The sequence below is a fragment of the Monodelphis domestica genome, chromosome 7 (assembly GCF_027887165.1).
Source record: "Monodelphis domestica isolate mMonDom1 chromosome 7, mMonDom1.pri, whole genome shotgun sequence".
Lineage (NCBI taxonomy): Eukaryota > Metazoa > Chordata > Mammalia > Didelphimorphia > Didelphidae > Monodelphis > Monodelphis domestica.
This window is the reverse complement of record NC_077233.1, coordinates 93,143,110-93,161,793: the sequence shown is the minus strand read 5'-3', so window position 1 is coordinate 93,161,793 and position 18,684 is coordinate 93,143,110. Positions and strand designations below refer to the sequence as shown.

Sequence of the window (18,684 nt, the reverse complement as noted above, 5' to 3'; positions counted from 1 at the left end):
GGGCATGTAGAAAGTACAGATTCACAGGGCACCCATATAAGGTCCTTTGTTGATAGGGTAGGGCTGTGAGACTGTAAAAGGAGAAAATAGCTTGGAACTGTGATACCGGCAGCCTTGATTCCAGGTAACCTCACCACAAATCAGCAAGTGTTGGCAGTACCATCTCTTGGGGGAGAAATAGGATTTCCAGGGAGCATCTGGGGTAGAACTAAATAGGAGAAAACCCGATTTGAAATTATAAAGGTCTCTAAGGTGGAGAAAAGGAATGTGCTTGCCTTTGTAAAAGGCTCAGGTGTGAGTCCTTTCTGTACCCTTTACTACAGAATTAGAATCCATTGTTTGATGCTTCTTTAGCCCAAGTGCTTGCAAGGGGACCTTGGGCTGTCAGTACGCAAGTTTTCCAGGCTCCAATGAAGAGAAGTTTAGAAGACCCTAAAGTGTACCCTTTTTGTCACAAGCAAGGCTCTCAAATCTTGCCAAGTGAAATATCTAGCTTCTATTAAAAAAAAAAAAACCTGACCTTTTAAAATGTCAAAAGTGGTTTAAATTTATTCCAATATAATTTTCTTAGCTTCAGCCCACTGTTCTAGTCTGTTGTGATGTTTTTGGATGCCAATTCTGGTATCTTTTATCACTCTTCTGAATGTCACACTGCATTAGAAGGAATCCCTAGAGTCAAAAGGCCTGGGTTCTAATCTTGACTGCCACCAACAATGTATAATCTTTGTAACGTACAAGTCTTTTATCAAGTCTATTTATCACAGAAGCCAGGCCACCCTGCCTCGAGACATCCTGGGCTGCATCAGGCCTTGGCACTACAGTTAGAAATGCCCCAGAACCCTCCCCAATTCTCTTCTGAGGACAGATGGAGGCTGAAACTGTTTTCTATAGAAGTTTATTCCCAACCTCCTCCCCGGGCTTTCACAATTTATACAGACAGGGAAGTGGCTGCTGGGAGAGAGGGAGAGGAAAACTGCCTCCCCGTTCTGTGACTGTCTATAGAATCAGAGGCATGGAAGGACAGTACAGAGGGCAGGATGGAATAGTAGAAAGAGCACTGACTCAGCATTTGAGCCCCAACTCCACCACTGTGGAGCTGTGACCTCAGAGAAGTCAATTAAGCACTCTGAATTTAATCACACACCTTCCCCCCACCCCCCAGTAAAATGAGACAGTTGGGTTCCATGACCAAGAAGGTCATTTCCAGCTCTGAATCATAGTTTCTCCTAGGGATTGCTCAGACCTGTTTCCCAACTCTGACCTAGGACTAGCACTGAGGCAGGGGAGCAAGAAGGAATGGCAAGGTGAGGTGAATGGGTGACCAGGGCAGTGGCTGGAAGGGGGATTTGGCACTCATAGGTGACAGAACTTTTAATCTCCTTGGCAAATGGTATTCCCCCAATTCCACACTGTCCTTTTCAAGTGAGAGCCTCCTTCTTCAAAGACAAAGACACCCTGTTCCCCATGAGCCAGCGGCATATGGAAGCAGGGGGGAATGAATGACCTTTGGGCTGACAGAAACCTAGAGGGAGGGGCAAATGCAGAGCCCCAGCTTTAGATCTAAACTGGGGATCCTCACATTTTGTTCTTCCCAATCCCATATGTCTCCCCCTCCCCCCTCCCTCCACTGTAAACAAAGTAACTTTAAGTCTAAAATTCTAAATTGTAAACAAAGTAACAAAATCCAAAAAGCTGAACAGGAAACAAAGTAAAAAAATCTCAAAGTTCCAAACTGTAAACAAAGTCCCATAGTCCAAAATGTAAACAAAGCAACAAACTCCAAAATTCCGTACTGTAAACAAAAAACCCATTTTATGAAAGAAACCCTAACAGTCAAGTGTGTTTCTTCTTTTTTAGAAAATATAGAAGACAGGAAGAACTGAGTCACCAAAGGACTAAGCCTAAGGGATTTCCTGTAAACATAGTTGGGGTTGGTAGTAGTCCCCAGTTTGTACCCCCATCCAACCATAAACAGCCTGGTAGGGAGGGGGAATGAGCAAATCAAACCACCCCATCCCAGGCTGTTCACACCCCCCTGTTCACATACCCCCTCCCCTCCAAGGAAGAACTATCCCCCCTAATTTCAGAGTGTAGGGGTCTCTCCCAGCTTGGGCCATCCTAGGGAACAGGAGGAGGACACCATGGAATGTATCTGAATAAAGGCCTGGCATCCCCTCCCCCAAAGGAGCAGAGCCCTTCCCGCCCACCCACCCCCAACCATCGAGGAAGGCAAGCCTTGCTCTGTAAACATTATGTCTGCTGCTTGAATAAATATTAAACTCCGATTGGGCCCGGAGGGTTATAAGGCAGTAAATGGTGGGGATGGGGGTTGGGGTGACTCCACAATACATACACACATGTGGCTTAGTATGGGGCCTGGGGACAGTCTTGTCTATCACCTCCTCTAAAAGCTGAGTCTGGGAATACCCTCCTCCTGCACCCGAAGGCCAGGAAGTGGGGGCCTGGGCAAGGGAAGAAAAGTTCTCCCTGGCTTTGTCAGCCTCAGGTACAAGAAAGGACTCAGACATCACCTCAGCCCATTCCTGTCCTGGGAACGAGCAGGTTCTAGAGGTCTGGGCAGATTCCCCTCAGGAGGAGTTTGGCTCTCTGGCCATTAGAGGAGAAAACAAATAGGAAGATCTGGTTCAAAAAAAATCTTATAAACAAAGTACATATGAGGCGTAGGGAGAGGGAAAGGTTCAATGCCTCATCCCTGCCATCTTCTGAAATGAGAGGGAAAGAGCTGAAGAGGGAAGCTTCCTTTCCAAGGGTCCCGGATGGAGAGCAAACTCAGCACCAATCAGGCCCAGCCTCCAGGGGAGACCCCAAGGAAGGTCAGAGAAGCTGAAGAGGAAAGGGAGAGTCCCTTGAGGGCTGGATGGGGTTAGGGAAGCAGGAGTGTGATGGAAAGAGCCCTGAATTTATAGCCAGGAGACTTGGGTTCAGATCACAACTTTGTCTATATGATCTGAAGCAAATCATGCTCCCTTTTCCATAAAATGAGGGGATTGGACGAGATAATCTCTAAAGTCCTTCCCAACTCCTGTATGATCCTATGCTATGAGGGAACTTGGAAGGAAGAATACTTGGAGGCTTTAACAGGAGCAAGGAAAAAGGGAAAAAACTGATGAGGTTGAAAAAAAGGATCATTGGCACCAGGAAATGGGGGAGGGGCACTAAATACAAAAAGATGGGAGGAATAAGAGTGGGGAGCAATGGAGCCTTACAGAAGGATGAAGGGAGACCACAGACTCTGCTAGCTCCCTACTCTGTCCCAACCTAACCACTTTTTCCCCAGACCAGACCAGCTCAGCTCAGCTCAACCTAGCCCAGGGAAGTCATAGGGCAGAAACGCTTAAAAATAAGGATAGACATCTTTCTCTCTGATTACAAAGGTAAAAAATATATAAAAGTCCTCCCAGGCCCTGGCCCCTCCCCAAACACGCACCAGCATGCACACTCATGCACACACAGTGCCCAAGTGTTACAGAAAGGAAGATCCAGTTTGGAAGGGGCCAGGGGGAGCCCCTCCTCTCACAAGTGAGTGAGTCTGAAAGCAGGTGGAGAAAGGAAGGCGTCCTGACAGCCCAAACTCTCCTCCTTAGGATCCAGGGCTGGTAGTTAGCAGAGACCCCAAACTTGTGTTGGAGATGTCTATGCCTCCCTCCAAATCATCTCCTGCTCCTTTCACTCCTCCTCGACCACTGTTCTTCTCAAGAGTGACCCTCGCTTCTGGTGACTCTGCAAAGGACAAGTCAAAAAGGCGAAGAAAGGTTAGAAATTTCCCAGGCATCAAAAGCCATAATTAGTCATAAGTGGTCAAGCAAAGGCCATTATTAAATTGGCCAGAAGGCAGGACTTATTGGAAAATGGGTCAATAAATTATGGCATATGAACATAATGAATACTGAGCCATAAGAAATGGTGAAATGAGCAGTTCTAGAGGAAACTGGGAAGACCCATATGAATTGATGTAGAGTGAAATGAGCAGAACCAGAACAATTTATACAAGATCTACATTATATAAAGAAAAACAACTCTGAAAGGACCCAAATTGGCTTGACTGTTTCTAATGGGTTGGGTTTTGTTGTTGTTGTTTTTGCTCTCTCAAAAAAGGGAAAAAGAGATGGGAGGGAGAAAATTTGTAGCTGAAAATAAAATAAAATATAATAAAAAAATCAATCAATACTGTGTATTGGTTCCAAGACAGAAGAGTGGTAAGGGTTAGGCAATGGGGGTTGTGACTTGCCCAGGGTCACACAGCTGGGAAGTGTCTGAGGTCACATTTGAATCTAGGACTTCCTGTCTGCAGGCTTGGCTCTCAATCCACTGAACTGGATTGACTAAATAAAATTAAAAATTAAATAAAAAAAAAACAACTTAAAAATTCTAATCAGTGCAAAGACAAATCATAATCCCAGCAGATCAAAGATTAGGCATGTTACACACTCCTGGCAGAAAGATGAGGGTCTCAAAATACAGAATGAAACATATTTTTGGACATAGTCAATGAAGGAATTTGCTTTGACTGTTCACATTTGTTGAGGGTTTTCTTTTTGGTTTTTGTTCAGTGTGGGAGGGGAAGGCTATGTAAAGGTGTGGGGGAAGAACCTGCAAGTTGAAAAATATAATTAAATCTAAAGAAAGAAGTCACTGGAAAGTAGACAAAGGACAGTTAGTTTGCTTCTTGCACCCTGGCAACTCTAGAGGGCCTCCTCCAATCTCTCCTCTTCTAATGTGGAAGCCTTGCCATGGCCTGTCCCTCCTCTCTGCTCCTTCACCAAAATCCACCTCTCATTTCTGAGAGCACCCGAAACTCTGTTTTGGATATCTCCTTTCCTTTCTCTAGATTGTTTCCTGATGATTTCATCAACTTACACGGAGAGCTGAAGCTATCGCTTCTGTACAGATGGCTCCCAAACATATATACCCCAGTCTACTTTCTTGAGTTCAAGACCTGCATTTCCAACTGCCTGCTGGATAAATAATCATAATAGCTTACGTTTAGAGTCTGCAAAACACTTAACACTTTCTGTATCATGACCCTGTCACTCAACATGCCCTAACTGGAACTCATCACCCTAAACATGTCTCTCCTTTCAGTTTCCTCATTTCTGTCAGGGATTCTCTTACCTCTGGACAGAGATTCCTTCTAATTACTCTAGTCCTGAAACTCCAAGTCATCCCCATCTCTTCCCTCTCCCTACAGTCAGTAAGTTGCCAGGCCCTATCTATTATACCTCCTAGAATTATGAACTTCAGAGGGGGCTAAATTGGAGCTAAGCAGAAATCATCTCTTGAAGACCTTCAGCATGAGGAAGAGACTCACCCTCCCACTCCCTAGGCAGTCCCTGCCCTCCAGCTCTAATCTATACTACTCATCTGGTCCATAAGCATAGATTGGCTTAGATCATCAAGTCAGTTCAAGTTTAAGTCTTGTCTGCTCTACTAAGGTTACAAGGATCACTTCTCCTTCACCTCGGTTTTGCTGGTGACAGCAATGATGCTTGGGTTTGAGTGAGAGCATCTATCCATAAATACCTTTTAGAGGGAGGAATGGAGGAGTTGGTAGATGGTTGAGTTGATGGACAGATGCACAAAAAGGGGGTCAATGGCTCTTGATCCCTCACTTACTCTGAGTCTGGTGACAACTCTGAGATGCTATGGGATGTAGCTGAGCGAGGTGTGGAGTGTCCCGGTGCTGAAGCTGTTGCAGAAGGCGTAGCGGTGGTGTGAGGGCCTGAAGGCGTACTGGAGGACTGCACAGAGGAGGAGAGAGCTGAGGAGTTGAAGGAGGCCAGAATGGAGGAAAGAATGTCTAACTGTTCAGTGGAAGGGGGCCTGCTTGGACAGGCTGCCACATTCTCCCTTGATGGAAGCCTTCTAGAGAGTGGTTCCAAGTTCTCTCTTGATGGGTGCCTACAGGGCCTCATGTCTAGCTGTTCTGGAGAGTTTGAGCTCCTTGCTAAACAATCCAGCTGTTCCCGGGACCTCTGACGTGTAGGCAAGAGCTGGTCTCTGGAGCCCCTGAGGTGGGGCAGTGGGCTTGGCCACTCCTGAGATGCCCCAGAGTCCAAGGGCTCCCGGGACCCAAACCGGGTGGCCAGGGCATCCAGATGATCCCTGGGGGGCTGCCTTCGAGGCAGCGTGCTCCCCCGGAATCTTGGCTCTGGGCCACTAAGACAGGCTTCTAGATGTTCCCAGGAGCCATGTCGGCTACTGGAGCTCTCCAGATGTTCCTGAGAGCCGTGGTGACTGGGAATTGTCTCCAAATGCTCCCGGGAGGCATGGCGACTGGGAATGGTCTCCAGATGCTCCCGAGAGGCATGGCGACTAGGGATGGTCTCCAGGTGTTCCCGGGAGCTATGGCAGCTAGAGACCCTCTCCAACTGTTCCCGGGAGCCATGGCGGCTAGTGGAGTACATAGGAAGAGGGGTGGCCTCCTCCAGCTGTTCCCGAGACATCTGCCTACGAAGCAGCAGGTCCAATTGTTCCCGAGAAGAGTAGCGACTAGCAGGCTGGGAAAGGCTACCTGTGCCAGAGTAGATACGGCCATAGGAGGCAGCTGGTACTGCCCTGTGGCCCAATGTAGAGGACCGGTACCAGGACAGTTCAGGAGCCCCTCGAGCACTGGCCGAAGGCAGTCCATGTAGAGCTAAGGGGTATTGGAGTCGATTCTTCAGTATACCTGAGGGTGGAAAGAGCATAAGTTGGAGGCAGCCAAAGGAACAAGGGGGCTGGGCCCAGAAGGCCGCTTCAGGAGGTCGATGTCTACCATCTCCTCCAAGGCCATGAAGACCCTTTTAGGGAATGGAAAAAGAGGGTTCAGAGGCACTCTCGTGGCCCTCAGAGGTTCTGGGGAAGTTATCTTAGAGTACTAGAGAAGCTAGCTTATCTGAGGAGATCATTTTAGGAGTGCCAGGGAATTCTGGGAGGAGAGTTTGGGAGTGAGAAGACCCGGGGATCCTAAGGGAAGGCAAATCTAAGAAATCCAAAGAAGAGTCTGGGGTTAGTGCTTCCACGCCCCCCCCCCCCCAGCTGATGTTAATAAGGGTCTCCTAAGAGGTAGAGGATACTCAGTATATTGTACAAGAGGGTAGTATTCTAAGGGGGTCAGGGTAGAAATCTGAGGGAGCTCCAGGGAAGGGCCTGGGTATTGGGACTGGGGGGTACCAGGGATAGCGCTAGGAGCGATGCTGTAGGAGGCCGATGGGGCATGGATTCTGGAGAAGAGTCCCTGGGGCACAAGGAATGGATCTGGATGAATAAGGCCCAGCCTAGGGAGCTTCACCTTTCCTCTGTCGCTGGGTGTGGCTGAGCTGGGTGTGGCCGATTGTGTTCTCATCCCCGCTGGTCAGGGCCAGTTCTGTCTGGTTATTGTTGGCGGCATCCTTGCTGGTGTCCAGCCCCAGGCGCCGTTCAGAGCCCCAGGTCTGCAGGGAGCACGGATGCACCTCACAATCCCCCAGGGCCGGCCAGTAGGACAGGAGGTCATTCCCATCCACATCTGCAGACGGGGGTTTGGGTTACACTCGCACCAGTACTTCCTCCGCCAGAAGCAGAGCCCAGCCCAGGGAAGCCAGGCCAGAGAGGGAGAATGGGGGTCCCAGACAGCCAAAGATGGAGAAAGGGCATAGGGACACGGGGGCCACATAAGGGTCTGCCAAGGGTCCCAGGGACTGCCTGGGGCTGGGAGGAGGGGGGGACTGGGAGAGAACTGGAGCTAACTAATAACTTGTGTTGTTATAACTGATTGGAGGAAGTTCAGAGCATTCTGTAAGAACATCTGGGCGTCAGCAGTAGTATCTTGGGCGGCCTTGTGGGAAGCATTTGAAAGTACTGGGGTCACCTCTGGGGACCCAGTAGAGGGAAGACGGGGTACCTTTGGGAGTGCTGCTGGCTGGGTGGGTGAGAAGCCGCTCGCTATGGGCTGCCCGTCGAAGAGGGTGCTGGAAACGGCCACGGGGCCGGACATTATCCTCACTCTCTGAGGACGGGATGGACAGGCTGCGATCTTCCTCCAGGGACAGGTCACTGTCTGAGTCCGAGTCCATGCCTGGGCAACAGGGGACATCTGAAGTGACTAACTGAGAACAGGGGCCAGAACAGACTTGGAAGATCAGAGGTAGGAGGGAACTGGACAGAGTAAGTGTGACAGCAAAATGGCATTCCCAGGAGTGCCTGGACTCCCAGGCCTGCTTCTCATGGAAGAGCACGCTTACCACGAGGGGCTTCCTGAACCAGCCACTCCCCGAAGCCTTACCTCCCCCCGCATCTCGATGGAACATGGCCACATCCAGGTCTGTGGGTCCACCATGGGCCAGGAGGCTCTGATCAGTGTGGTCAGCCATTGAGCCATGTTTTGCCAAAACATTCTCCCTAGAGGACAGGGATGACAAGTCACAGGATGACCTGGGGGACCTTAGTTGCATGTTGCTTTAAATATTTCTCAGCATTTTAGCAAAGGCTCTGTTAGAGAATCCCAGAACATCCTCAGAGAAATCCCCTCCCTCTAGAGCACGCTTGATAAGTTGTTATCGAACCTGGGCCTGGAGACCTCCCTACATCAGAAAACCCAACAGTTCCTTAGGCAGCCCATGCTACTACTTGTTCTAATTGTTCAAAAGTTTTCCTTCCCAAGGGACCCAAGAATCCCCACAACTTCTTTTAGTTTTTCCCCCTACATCTAAGCATCTAAGTCTAACTCCTTCTCTCAAGGATATATCTATGACTACTTGAAGGCAAACTATCAAGTCAAATAGTACTAAAGTTCCTAGTATGTATCAGGCACTGTGCAAAATGTTATCGTGTGTCCCTCTAAGTCTTCTCTAGGTTAAACATCTTTAAGTTCATTTATTTGTTTCTAAAATTCTTATTTTTTTAATTTGGAGTTCCAAATTTCCTCCCTCCCATCTGCCCCTCTTCCACTCACTGGGAAGGCAAGCAATATGATCTCATACCTCTAAGTCTTTCAAGACTCCCTCATATAGTATTATTCTCCAGGCCCTTGACCATCTAGGCTTCCCTCCTCTGGGCACACTGCAGCTTTCTAATTAATTAACCCTTCCTGAATGTGGCTCACAAAATTAGACCCCAAACGCCATCCAGATGGGCCTTCACCACCAGTAATCTTATTTACCTCTGATGGCCTATCAGTCTCTACAGAGGATGTCCCAAACCTTCTCCTATTTCCTGGAGCCTGAAATATCACTCTCTGTACCTTTCAACAGATAACCTTACTTCCTGCTTTTCAAAAAGAAATGAAAAAACCATTGGCTGTGAGCTCCCTCATCTCTCTCAAGCCTTCTTAAACCTCTGTTTTGTCTCCCCTTGTCCTCTTATACTCTGGTTTCACAGGATTGGTGGCCTTCTAATGCTAATGCTCCATTTTATGTCATTCCTTTCCACCTCATTCCAGGTTGTGCTTGTTCCTTCATTCTCTTTCATCTCCAAACTCTGCCCCTCACTAGCTACTGGTTTCTTTCCCTTTGCCTACAAACATGTCCAGGTCTCCAAAAAGAAAATCTTCCCCCAAAGAGCAATCTACAAGTCTTTAATCTACAACTCTTTCTGCTTTCCTTGACTGCCCGATTTATATAGACTATCCTACTCTTGTATCCACTCTCTCACTCTTCTCATCACCTTGTGGTCTGGCTTCCATCCCCACCATTCAAGTGAACCTGCTCTCTTCAGCTCTTTCTTCAACTTCCATGGAGGTTTTCAGTCTTCATCTTCTTCATCATTTGGGTAATCTGATCCTCAATCTCTACTTTCATGAAGCCTTCTTTGATTGTTTGATTCTACCCTCTACCTTATCCCCAACAAGAACAGAACCCTCTCAGGATCTCTTAAGCCTTTGTTTCATTTATTATGCATTTAAACATATTCTAACATTCAAAGTTACTCGGGTACCAGTCTCATCTTCCTACTAGATTGTAGGAGGCAGTTATAGTAGAGTGGAAAGAGTACAGGAACTTAGAATCAGAATGTGGGTTCCAATCCTGATTCTGCCACTTACAAGTGAAGTGACCTTGGATAAATCACTTCCTAAACTGAACCACAGATTCCTAATCCATAAAATGGGAATAATACCTACACTACTTTGCTTAGAGGGAAATTATCGAATGAGATAACACATGGAAAATACTTTTAAATCATAAGGTACTATATAAATGTCATCAAAGTGGCACAGTAGATAAAAGGCTAAACTTGGAGTCAGGAAGACCTAAGTTCAAATCTAGGCTCAGACACCAATGAGCTGAAAGTGCCTGGGTATTTAACCTCCATCTTCCTGTTTCCACTTCTGAAAAATGAAGATAGCTATAGCATCTGAGATAACACATAAAGCATTTTGAAAACCTTAAAGAAACAGGGGAAAATACATTAAAAATAGAGTCAAATTTAGAAGAATATGAGTCAGGGGCAGCCAGGTGGTTCAGTGAATTGAGAGCCAAGCCCAGAAACTGGAAGTCCTGGGTTCAAATCTGGCCTCAGACACTTCCTAGCTATGTCACCCTGGGCATGTCACTTAACTCCCATTGCCTAGCCCTTCCCTCTCTTCTGCCTTGGAACCAGTGCATGGTATTGATTCTAAGATGGAAGGTAAGGGTTTAAAAAAAAAAAAGAATGAGTCATATATGAGTCATTCCCCAATTGATAACTGGTAAAAGGATATGAACAGGTAGTTTTTGGAGAAAGAAATCAAAGCTATATATAGTAATATGAAAAAATGCTCTAAATCATTATTGATTAGGGAAATGCAAATTAAAATAATTTTGACATACCATCTCACACCTATCAAATTGGTTAAAATGACAGAAGAGGATAAATAACAAATGTTAGAGGGCATATGGAAAATTCAGGCCACCAACACACTACTGGTAGAACTGTGAACTAATTCAACCATTTTGGAGCACAATCTGGAATTATGCCCAGAGTTCTAAAACTACTGACCCAGCAATACCCACTATTAGGTTTGTTTCCCGAGGTGATCAGGCAAGAACTAGGTTCTAAAATATTTATCACAGTTCTCTTCGTAGTGGCAAAGAACTGGAAATGGGAGGGATGTCCATCAATTGGGAAATGGCTGAGTAAGTTGTGGGATATGATTGTGAATAGAATACTACTGCGCTATAAGAAATGATGCATAGCTTAATTTTAGAAAAGCATGGAAAGACTTGCATGAAATAATGAAGTGTGAAATGAGCAGAACCAAGAGAATGTTGGATATAGTAACCACAATATTATTTGACGAGTGAATGTGAATGACTAAAGTTATCCTGAGGAGTATGAATATTCAAATAAACTACAAAGGAAGATGCTATTGCCCTCCAGAAAACAGCCTGCTATAGGGAGGTTCACATTATCTATATCTGCGTCAAGCGCTGGACTTCTTTAGTGTGGGACTGGGAATGAGGGAAGGAAATCATCTGGAGATGAAATAGAATAACCACTCCCCAAAAATTTCTTTAATAAAGGAAAGATGAAGGAGAATGCAGGGCCTGTGCACACTCATGTGTGCTGAATTGAATTGGGGGAGAGAAGACTCAGCTAGAAAGCCATACCAGAGAAGCAGCAGATAGCTCAGGCTACCTAGACAGGACCCAGGGCCCTCTCTAAGCCACTTTTTTTCTCTTGGACAATAATCCTAGCAATAATTCACATGTGATGATGACTTAGGTTTATATACATAATATCATTTGTGCCTCACCTAGAAAATAAGTGATACAAATGAGCATCACCCCCATTTTATAGATAAAACAAAGGTCTCATTTCCATCCAGGATGGCAGTAGGTAAAACCTTTGTAAAAATCCAGACTAGGCCTCAGGCTGAGCTGAGGGGCCCAAAGGAGACTTGCCATGTTTCAACAGGAAACCTGTTTGGGTCCTTCCTTGGGAAAGCCAGAAAGTAGCCATTCCTCATCAAGTGATGACGCTGGACAGTCTTTCAACCCTCAACCCTGAAGTCTAAGTTAAAGTCCCCGGGGCTGCTCCCGCTGTCCCATCCAGCCTGCCTCTGCTTTACCTGAGGAGGCCGCCCCGGCCTCGCTGACTGTCCTGAGTCCTGGCTGACCGAGCACTGCTAACCGAAGAGACGGTGGAGGCCCCCAGAGTGATTCGGATGAGGCCGCTTTCCTCAAACAGGGCTGTGTTGTTGTAGGCACCGGGGCCCTGCCAGGGGGAAGCATGGTCAAGGGTGACCCAAAAGCCTCGAGCCTGCAATCTCTCTCACCCTCTCCCCTCCCCACCCCACAACTGGCTCACCGTGCCGGCAGCGGGCCTTGCCTCCTCTGTTCCTGCTTTCCTGCCCAGACAGGCCGAGGCCCAGGCCCCTCGGGTCTCCTCGTTCAGCACACAGAAGAGTAACAGCACGGCTGGGCCCTGTGGTGACGGCAGAGGACGGGTCATCAGTGAAGGGGCCGTAGAGGGCAGTGAGAGGGAGATCAGGAGAAAAGGCAGTCTGAGGGGACAACTAGGACAGTGGGGGCAGGGGAAAGGTCACATGCTTCCCCATCCGGGACCCCAGCCCTCTGGCTTCCCCCTTCAGGTCCAGGGTCACCTGAAGGCCGCAGAACCCAGCGTGGAGGTAGTGGAAGGCCAGGACGCTGTGGTTGACCGCCAGGAGACCGAAGAGCCAGGAGGCACTGATGAGCAGGAGCAGTAGGAAGGAGCTGTAGAGGGTCACATGTGGAGGAGACAGAGACAGAGACAGAAAGATGGGAAAAGACACAGAGAGACAAGGAGACCCAGGCAGGGCCAAGACACAGAGACAGGGAAAGCCAGGGAAAGAGACAGGGATGGGAAGGGAATGGAAATAAAGACAGAAAGAGAAATAGAAACAGGGAGAGGTGGGAGGGCAGAGGCCGAGACAGAAAACACAGACAGACAAGAAGAGGGGCAGAAACAGTTGCTCAAAGAGGTGAATTTGTGCCAGTAGTTTCTTCCAGAGATAGGTGTCTGGTTGAGGGAAGTCTTGTGGAGAAGAGTGGGCAGGGGGCGTTCGGTCCCTTCCTGAAGTCATAAGCCAACAACCTGCCCTCCTCTCCCCCAAGGTCCCTCCACGATGGACAGGCAGTCCTTAGCCCTGATCACCCCTGCCATACCCTCTGTACAGCCTAGCAGAGCTCCGTCTGGACCGACCTTATCCCACCCATCCCCTGACATCCACTCACAGCACAGACATCCTCTTGGCCTCCCTCTGCCCAGGGGAGCAGGACATCCTTGCCACCAGCAGGAACAAGACACCATTCATCTGAATGCACAACATGGGGGCACGGGGAGCGGATGTGCCGCACAAGGGAAAGAGATGGAACATCAGTTAGGTGTGTCAAAAAGACAGAAATATTCAGATACAAAGGGTAGGGGAGGCCATAGAGGCGAGGAAAGATTCAGAAGGCAGACAGATGGAGAGAAACAGACCCCTAATTCAGCGCTTCCCAAAGCGCCCAGTCCCAGCCCAGACCCCGGGGGAGGAACAGGTACGGGTCAGAATTTAGGGTGGAGTTAGGGTTGGGGCTTGAAGTTGGGGCTGGGGGTACTTCAGGGCCTCACCAAGATGACCAGGATGATTGGGCCAGCGAAGCTCCAGACCAGTTTATCGTGGATAGAAATCCAACAGAAGTCCGAGTTTCCGTAGCCCCCAGGGTCGAGGCCTACTGCAAGGCCTGGAGAATAGAGGGCTCAGAGCAGGAATCAACCCCCTCCCCACAGCCCTGACAAGCTTATCATACAGAAGAGGGCCACAGTGACGGGCTAGGAGAGGGCTGAGTGAAAGAGGGGTAAGGATGGGAATGGGAGACCCAATGTCCCCCTAGGTTAGAGGGGTGGAATGCTTCTTCCTCCTTCCTGATGAAGGGAGTTCTGGCACCCCAAATTAAAGAGGGAGAAAAGCTCTAGGAGACAGAGACCTGGATGGACCAACCTATTAATATTCAGATCAACAATCTTAACAGATCAACTGTATTTGGACATTTATAGATGCTTGCCCTGAAAATTACTCTGTCAAAGGTTCATGTCCATTTGTCAGGTCATGGGATTTAGAGATCCAACACCTTCATTTTACAGAGGGGCCTTAAGGACTCGGGGTCAGGAGACCCAGACCTTGCTGACTTTTTTCAAAGGGCTCTCTTTTCTCCAAGTCCCTCTGGCCCCTGCCACTCCCCCATGCCACTACAATCCTGAGCACCCATGGAAAGCCTGGGGCTTGTTCTGTGGGAGATCCGGGGGTGAAAGGAGCCAGGTGTGTGAAGGGAAGGGAGGAGGGCTGTCTGGGTTTCATAGACTTTAGAGCTGAGCTACTGAAAACATCCTCACTTTTGACACTGAGGTTCCCCAAAGGAAATAGATTTGGCTCCGGTTCCACAAGTAAGAAAAAGAAGAGCTGAGATCTGAGCCCGGGTGTCCTGGCTCAAAAAGGAATTTCTTTCCACTATGCTCCAGCCGATGATCAAGTTGCCAACTGGCCCAGGGATTAAAGAGAAGGAAGTGGGAGAATGTGGAAGCTGAGGATTCAAGCGCTTCAGGGAATTCAGAGATGGCAGGGGCCTCAGGAACCCCCTCATTCCCTGTAGGCAGGGCTGTGTCTCTCCCTCACACTCTATGGCTCAGCTGTGGACAGTGATGATAGATAGGTGATGGGGGCACATCTGGAATGGCCCGGGGTGCTGTCTGTGTCACCACCAAGGGAAGGGGCTTTACTTGGGGCCTACTGGTTGTGCTATAAGTTAGAGGCAGAAAACTTGGGTTGGACTCCCATTTCTCTTTTCAGCTACCTGACCTTGAAGGCAATCACTTCTCCCTAGCCTTATGTTTTCCTCATCTGGAGAACAGGAATGATGGTTCTCTCCCCAAATGTCTCCTATGGTTGTTGGGGGGAAAGTACTTTTTGTTGTTGTTTTTAAACACTCACCTTCCGTCTTAGAATCACTACTGTGTATTGGTTCTAAGACAGAAGAGTTGGAAGTGTCAGAGGACAGATTTGGACCTAGGACCTCCCGTCTCTGGGCCTGACTCTCAATCCACTGAGCCACCCAGCTGCCCCCTGGGAAAGTACTTTGTAAGGGTTACCTAAAAGCAAGTGCTATAATTACTCTTAACTACTCTCATAGTTCTTGAGGAGAAGGGGTTTGCTTTACCCAGGAGGATGGCTGGGACCCCCCAGCCCAGGGCATAGTAGAAACGCATTGCCCCGAGGTCCACGTTCCGAGCTTCTGCCTGCATTCGGTAAAGGTGCAGCCCCTGCACAAAGAGCCAGGAGAAGGCACCCAAGAAGAGGTAATGGAGGACGATGGCGATCACGGTGCACAGGAACTGGAGGAAGGAGGAAAGCAGAGGGTAGCCTCAGCTCCGCAGGTGGAGAGCCTGGAGCTCCTGCTGCCTTTCCCCCAAATTCCAGGGTCCCAGACCCCTGATGGCTTCCCGGTGTTGTGACCCCGCCAGTGGAGCACCTGGTTGTGGGTGCGGTAGATCCCCAGGAAGAAGAGCAGCTCAGCAAGGCCGAGGGCGGCAGCCACGTTGGCGTGGATCCCACGCGTGTTGGACTTGAGGCCTCGCAGGCTGAGCAGGACGGCCACAGTCAGGAGCAAGGAAGCCACGGTCACTGACACAGTCACGTGAGTGACGATAGCCAGGAGGGCCAGGTCACCTTCCAGGCGCTGTGGGCATGGGAAGGGTGCTCAGGGCGGGATGGCGCTTACCCACAAGCCCAGACACGGCTCCTGTAGGGCCTCCCCAGGCTAGCCCCTCGTGGTCTGGTGTCCTTAGCCCGACACCCACCCCTCAGCTCTGAGAGAGCACCTCCCATTCTGGCCTAGCGCTCCCCATCCACCTCCCTCCCACCAAGGACGCCGAGGGATTCGAGCTGTTCCCCCCACTGCGCGAGGAACAGTGCGGGAAGCTCCCTGGGAATGGTGTCCCCATACCTCTCGATGGGAGGCATCCATGAGCACCCCAAAAGTACCAAGCCGGGAACACTGGCAGTGCACATGGGTACCATTCCTGTGCACGAGCTCACAATCACGCGCCGTCCACACACCCCAGGAGTCACTCCTGTGGAGAGGCAGAGTCACATCAGGCTTCAGTCTAGATGCCCAGGCTGCCAATTGGGGGGACATGCTGGGTGGAAAAGGGGACACTTGGCTAGACCTCATCACGGGCAGTCAGGACACAGACTAATTGTACGATCAGAAGGGCCCTCAGAGACCATCCGATCCAGCCCCCTTAAACAGTGGGTGTGGGCTGCGGGTGGGCATTCCACGAGCCGCGGCAGTCCTACCAGCCCCAGGAATACGGGGCTGATCCTGGGAGAGGCTGGAGGCTTTCCCCTGAGAGGGGCAGGGCCTCGAAGGATCTGAGGGACGCCTGGGGGTTGCCAGGGGAACAGGGGGTACATCCTCACGGGCTGGGCCGCTCCCACTGCACACAGAGGGGTTTGCTTCGATTGGCCGTCTGCAGCAGGCGGAACTCCAGGGTGATGGGTGACTCCAGAACACCCTGCAGGAAGCCGCGCTCCCTGAACACGGACACACTGACCACCGGAGAGTTCATGACCGGGTTCCGGGGGAGCCTGAAAGAATGTGATTGCCCGCGTCCTAGAATTACCCTGCCGTGCTCACCTACCCCCGTCCACCCCCCAGACGCGCAACACAAGGCTAAAATCACCCCGTGCAAACCCTTCATCGTGGATGTGGGGAAATGAAGGCTGAGAGCAGAGGCAATCCAATCTACATCTCAACAGCCCCCCTAGGCCTCTGCATAACACCTTCGTCCCAGGGCCCAGATGTTCCCAAAGACTCCAAGTAGAGCCGCCCCCCGCCCCCGCAGTATGAGGGGACCACTCGGATAGGTCTAGAAGCCGAGGCCTAGAACCAGAGACTCATTCCAAATGAATGAGGCCGCCACTATGGGCCATGGAGAAGGGAGGGTCCTTGGGGAGGAGACCCCCTGGCCTGACACCATGCTCTAGCCTCCCCGGCCCCCACACCTGACGCTTCTGCGTTCTGCCTGGTATCGGGCAGGGAGGAGCGCCCCCAGGGTGCGGTAGATGAGGAGGATGACGATGGTGAGACCCGGCTCTGCCTCCAGGTGCCCGCCTCGGGCTGCCACGCTCTCTGCCGTCTCATTGGCATCGCTGCTGCCGCTTGTTGGCAGAGCTGGGGAAGGCAAAGGTGAGCCACCGTCAGTGACCCTCTGCCCATCGTCGTCACGCGCACCGTGGCCTTCCTCACGGTGGCTGTTCTATGGGGGCCAGACGTTTGAGGCGGCGGCCCCAGAACACCCTCCTGGGCCCTGCACTCCGGCGAGTGCCGCCTCGGGAGACTGACCTTCAGGCTGTGGGGGCCGGGATACCGGAGAAGGCAGGACTACGTGTGTGTGAGGGTCCCAGGCATCTTGGCCCCGGAAAAGGCTGCCGTGGTAACGAGGATATCGATGTCCCCCCAAGGACGGAACAGGAGATTCCATTCGATCAATGCTGAGCACTGGGGGCAGGGGAAGGGAGCTGTCAATGGTCAATGGCCCTCGCCCACTTTCTCCTCCCAAGAGAGGGGCCCCTTCCCCTCCTCCTTCCTTGCTAGGAGCTCCCCGCCCCCACCTAAGATGTCCACCCCTGGGAGTCCCTGCTTACTGATATTAGGCGCCACCAGGCCCACGGGGTTCAAGTACGTGAGCTCCATGTTCTGGGCCAATGTCGCGGTGTACTCCTCCAGCTGCTCAATGAGGCCCGCACTGCTCCCTCGGGCGGTGGTCCCACCTGGGGTTCGTGGCTGTGGAGAATCCCACAGCTTACGGGTCTCAGGGCCCAGCACAGCCGAGCCAGCCCACAGCAGGTTCTGGGGATGGGAAGGTTACTGTGAGGAGGGCTCTGGTGACCCCCTTTCACTCAGCCCCACCAGGACCACCAAACACCAGGAAGGTCCAGGGTGAAGGCCACCATTTTCTTAAGCAGTGAAACACAGTGAACACAAGTGCAGGGCTTGGAATCTGGTGAGATCATGGTTCAAATCTTCCTTCTAGAAATTATATGGCCCAGGGTAAGTCACTTAGCTTGAGACTTAGCTTATCTCTCTCTAAACTAGGGATAATAATATCCACCAACACTCCAGACAAGTCAGCTGTGAAGATAAAACTTGATAATAAGGTACTTTGTAAAAATGCCATCAATTGTCCCTTATCATTAGGACCTTAGGCCAAACCTTCCCTTCCCTAGGTTTAAGCTTCTTCCTCAGTAAATTCAGGGGACTTGGAAGGCCCTTTCCAACAGTTTCCCTAACTTCATTATGCCTATCTATGTCTCCCACCTTTCATCTAGTTTCATTCATTCAAACTATGGTTCTCTGTGACTTTCCACTGTTGAATCCACCTTTGAGAATATCTCTGAAATGTCCCTTAGACTCAAGCTTTGAGGGATGCAATGACTTCCCCAGGCCCTCATGCCACACTGAGGCCACCAATTCTTTTTTTTTTTTTTGGCCACCAGTTCTGAATCCTGGCCCAGCACTCTTTTCTCCAGAACAAAGGTCTGCTGGGATAGAAATCAAGAAAACTGATTTCCCCATGTATCCTGACCCCTCCAGAATAAATCTCACACTCCCTGCTATTTAAGGCTAGCCACAATTTGTCCCTAACCTGCCTTTCTAGAATAATTCACTATATATTTCTTCAAAAGTCCTCTGCTTCAGTCAGGCC

At 50.1% G+C, this 18,684-nt stretch overlaps 1 protein-coding gene across 1 annotated transcript in view; it reads right to left on the bottom strand.

Moving 5' to 3' along the window:
- Positions 1–879: 879 nt before the first annotated feature.
- The window catches only part of CELSR3 (cadherin EGF LAG seven-pass G-type receptor 3), a 41,220-nt gene continuing 23,415 nt past the window's right edge, over positions 880–18,684 (bottom strand). The window contains exons 20-36 of the mRNA XM_056806275.1: positions 17,624–17,828; positions 17,322–17,477; positions 16,982–17,150; positions 16,397–16,564; positions 15,921–16,047; positions 15,447–15,653; positions 15,135–15,309; positions 13,552–13,664; positions 13,173–13,252; positions 12,560–12,671; positions 12,265–12,381; positions 12,026–12,171; positions 8,264–8,379; positions 7,883–8,056; positions 7,292–7,507; positions 5,635–6,688; positions 880–3,741 (exon numbers count right to left, since the gene is read on the bottom strand). Of these exons, the coding sequence (XP_056662253.1) occupies positions 3,714–3,741; positions 5,635–6,688; positions 7,292–7,507; positions 7,883–8,056; positions 8,264–8,379; positions 12,026–12,171; positions 12,265–12,381; positions 12,560–12,671; positions 13,173–13,252; positions 13,552–13,664; positions 15,135–15,309; positions 15,447–15,653; positions 15,921–16,047; positions 16,397–16,564; positions 16,982–17,150; positions 17,322–17,477; positions 17,624–17,828 (3,363 nt within the window). The 3' untranslated portion in view covers positions 880–3,713. The remainder of the gene's footprint in view (positions 3,742–5,634; positions 6,689–7,291; positions 7,508–7,882; positions 8,057–8,263; positions 8,380–12,025; positions 12,172–12,264; positions 12,382–12,559; positions 12,672–13,172; positions 13,253–13,551; positions 13,665–15,134; positions 15,310–15,446; positions 15,654–15,920; positions 16,048–16,396; positions 16,565–16,981; positions 17,151–17,321; positions 17,478–17,623; positions 17,829–18,684) is intronic.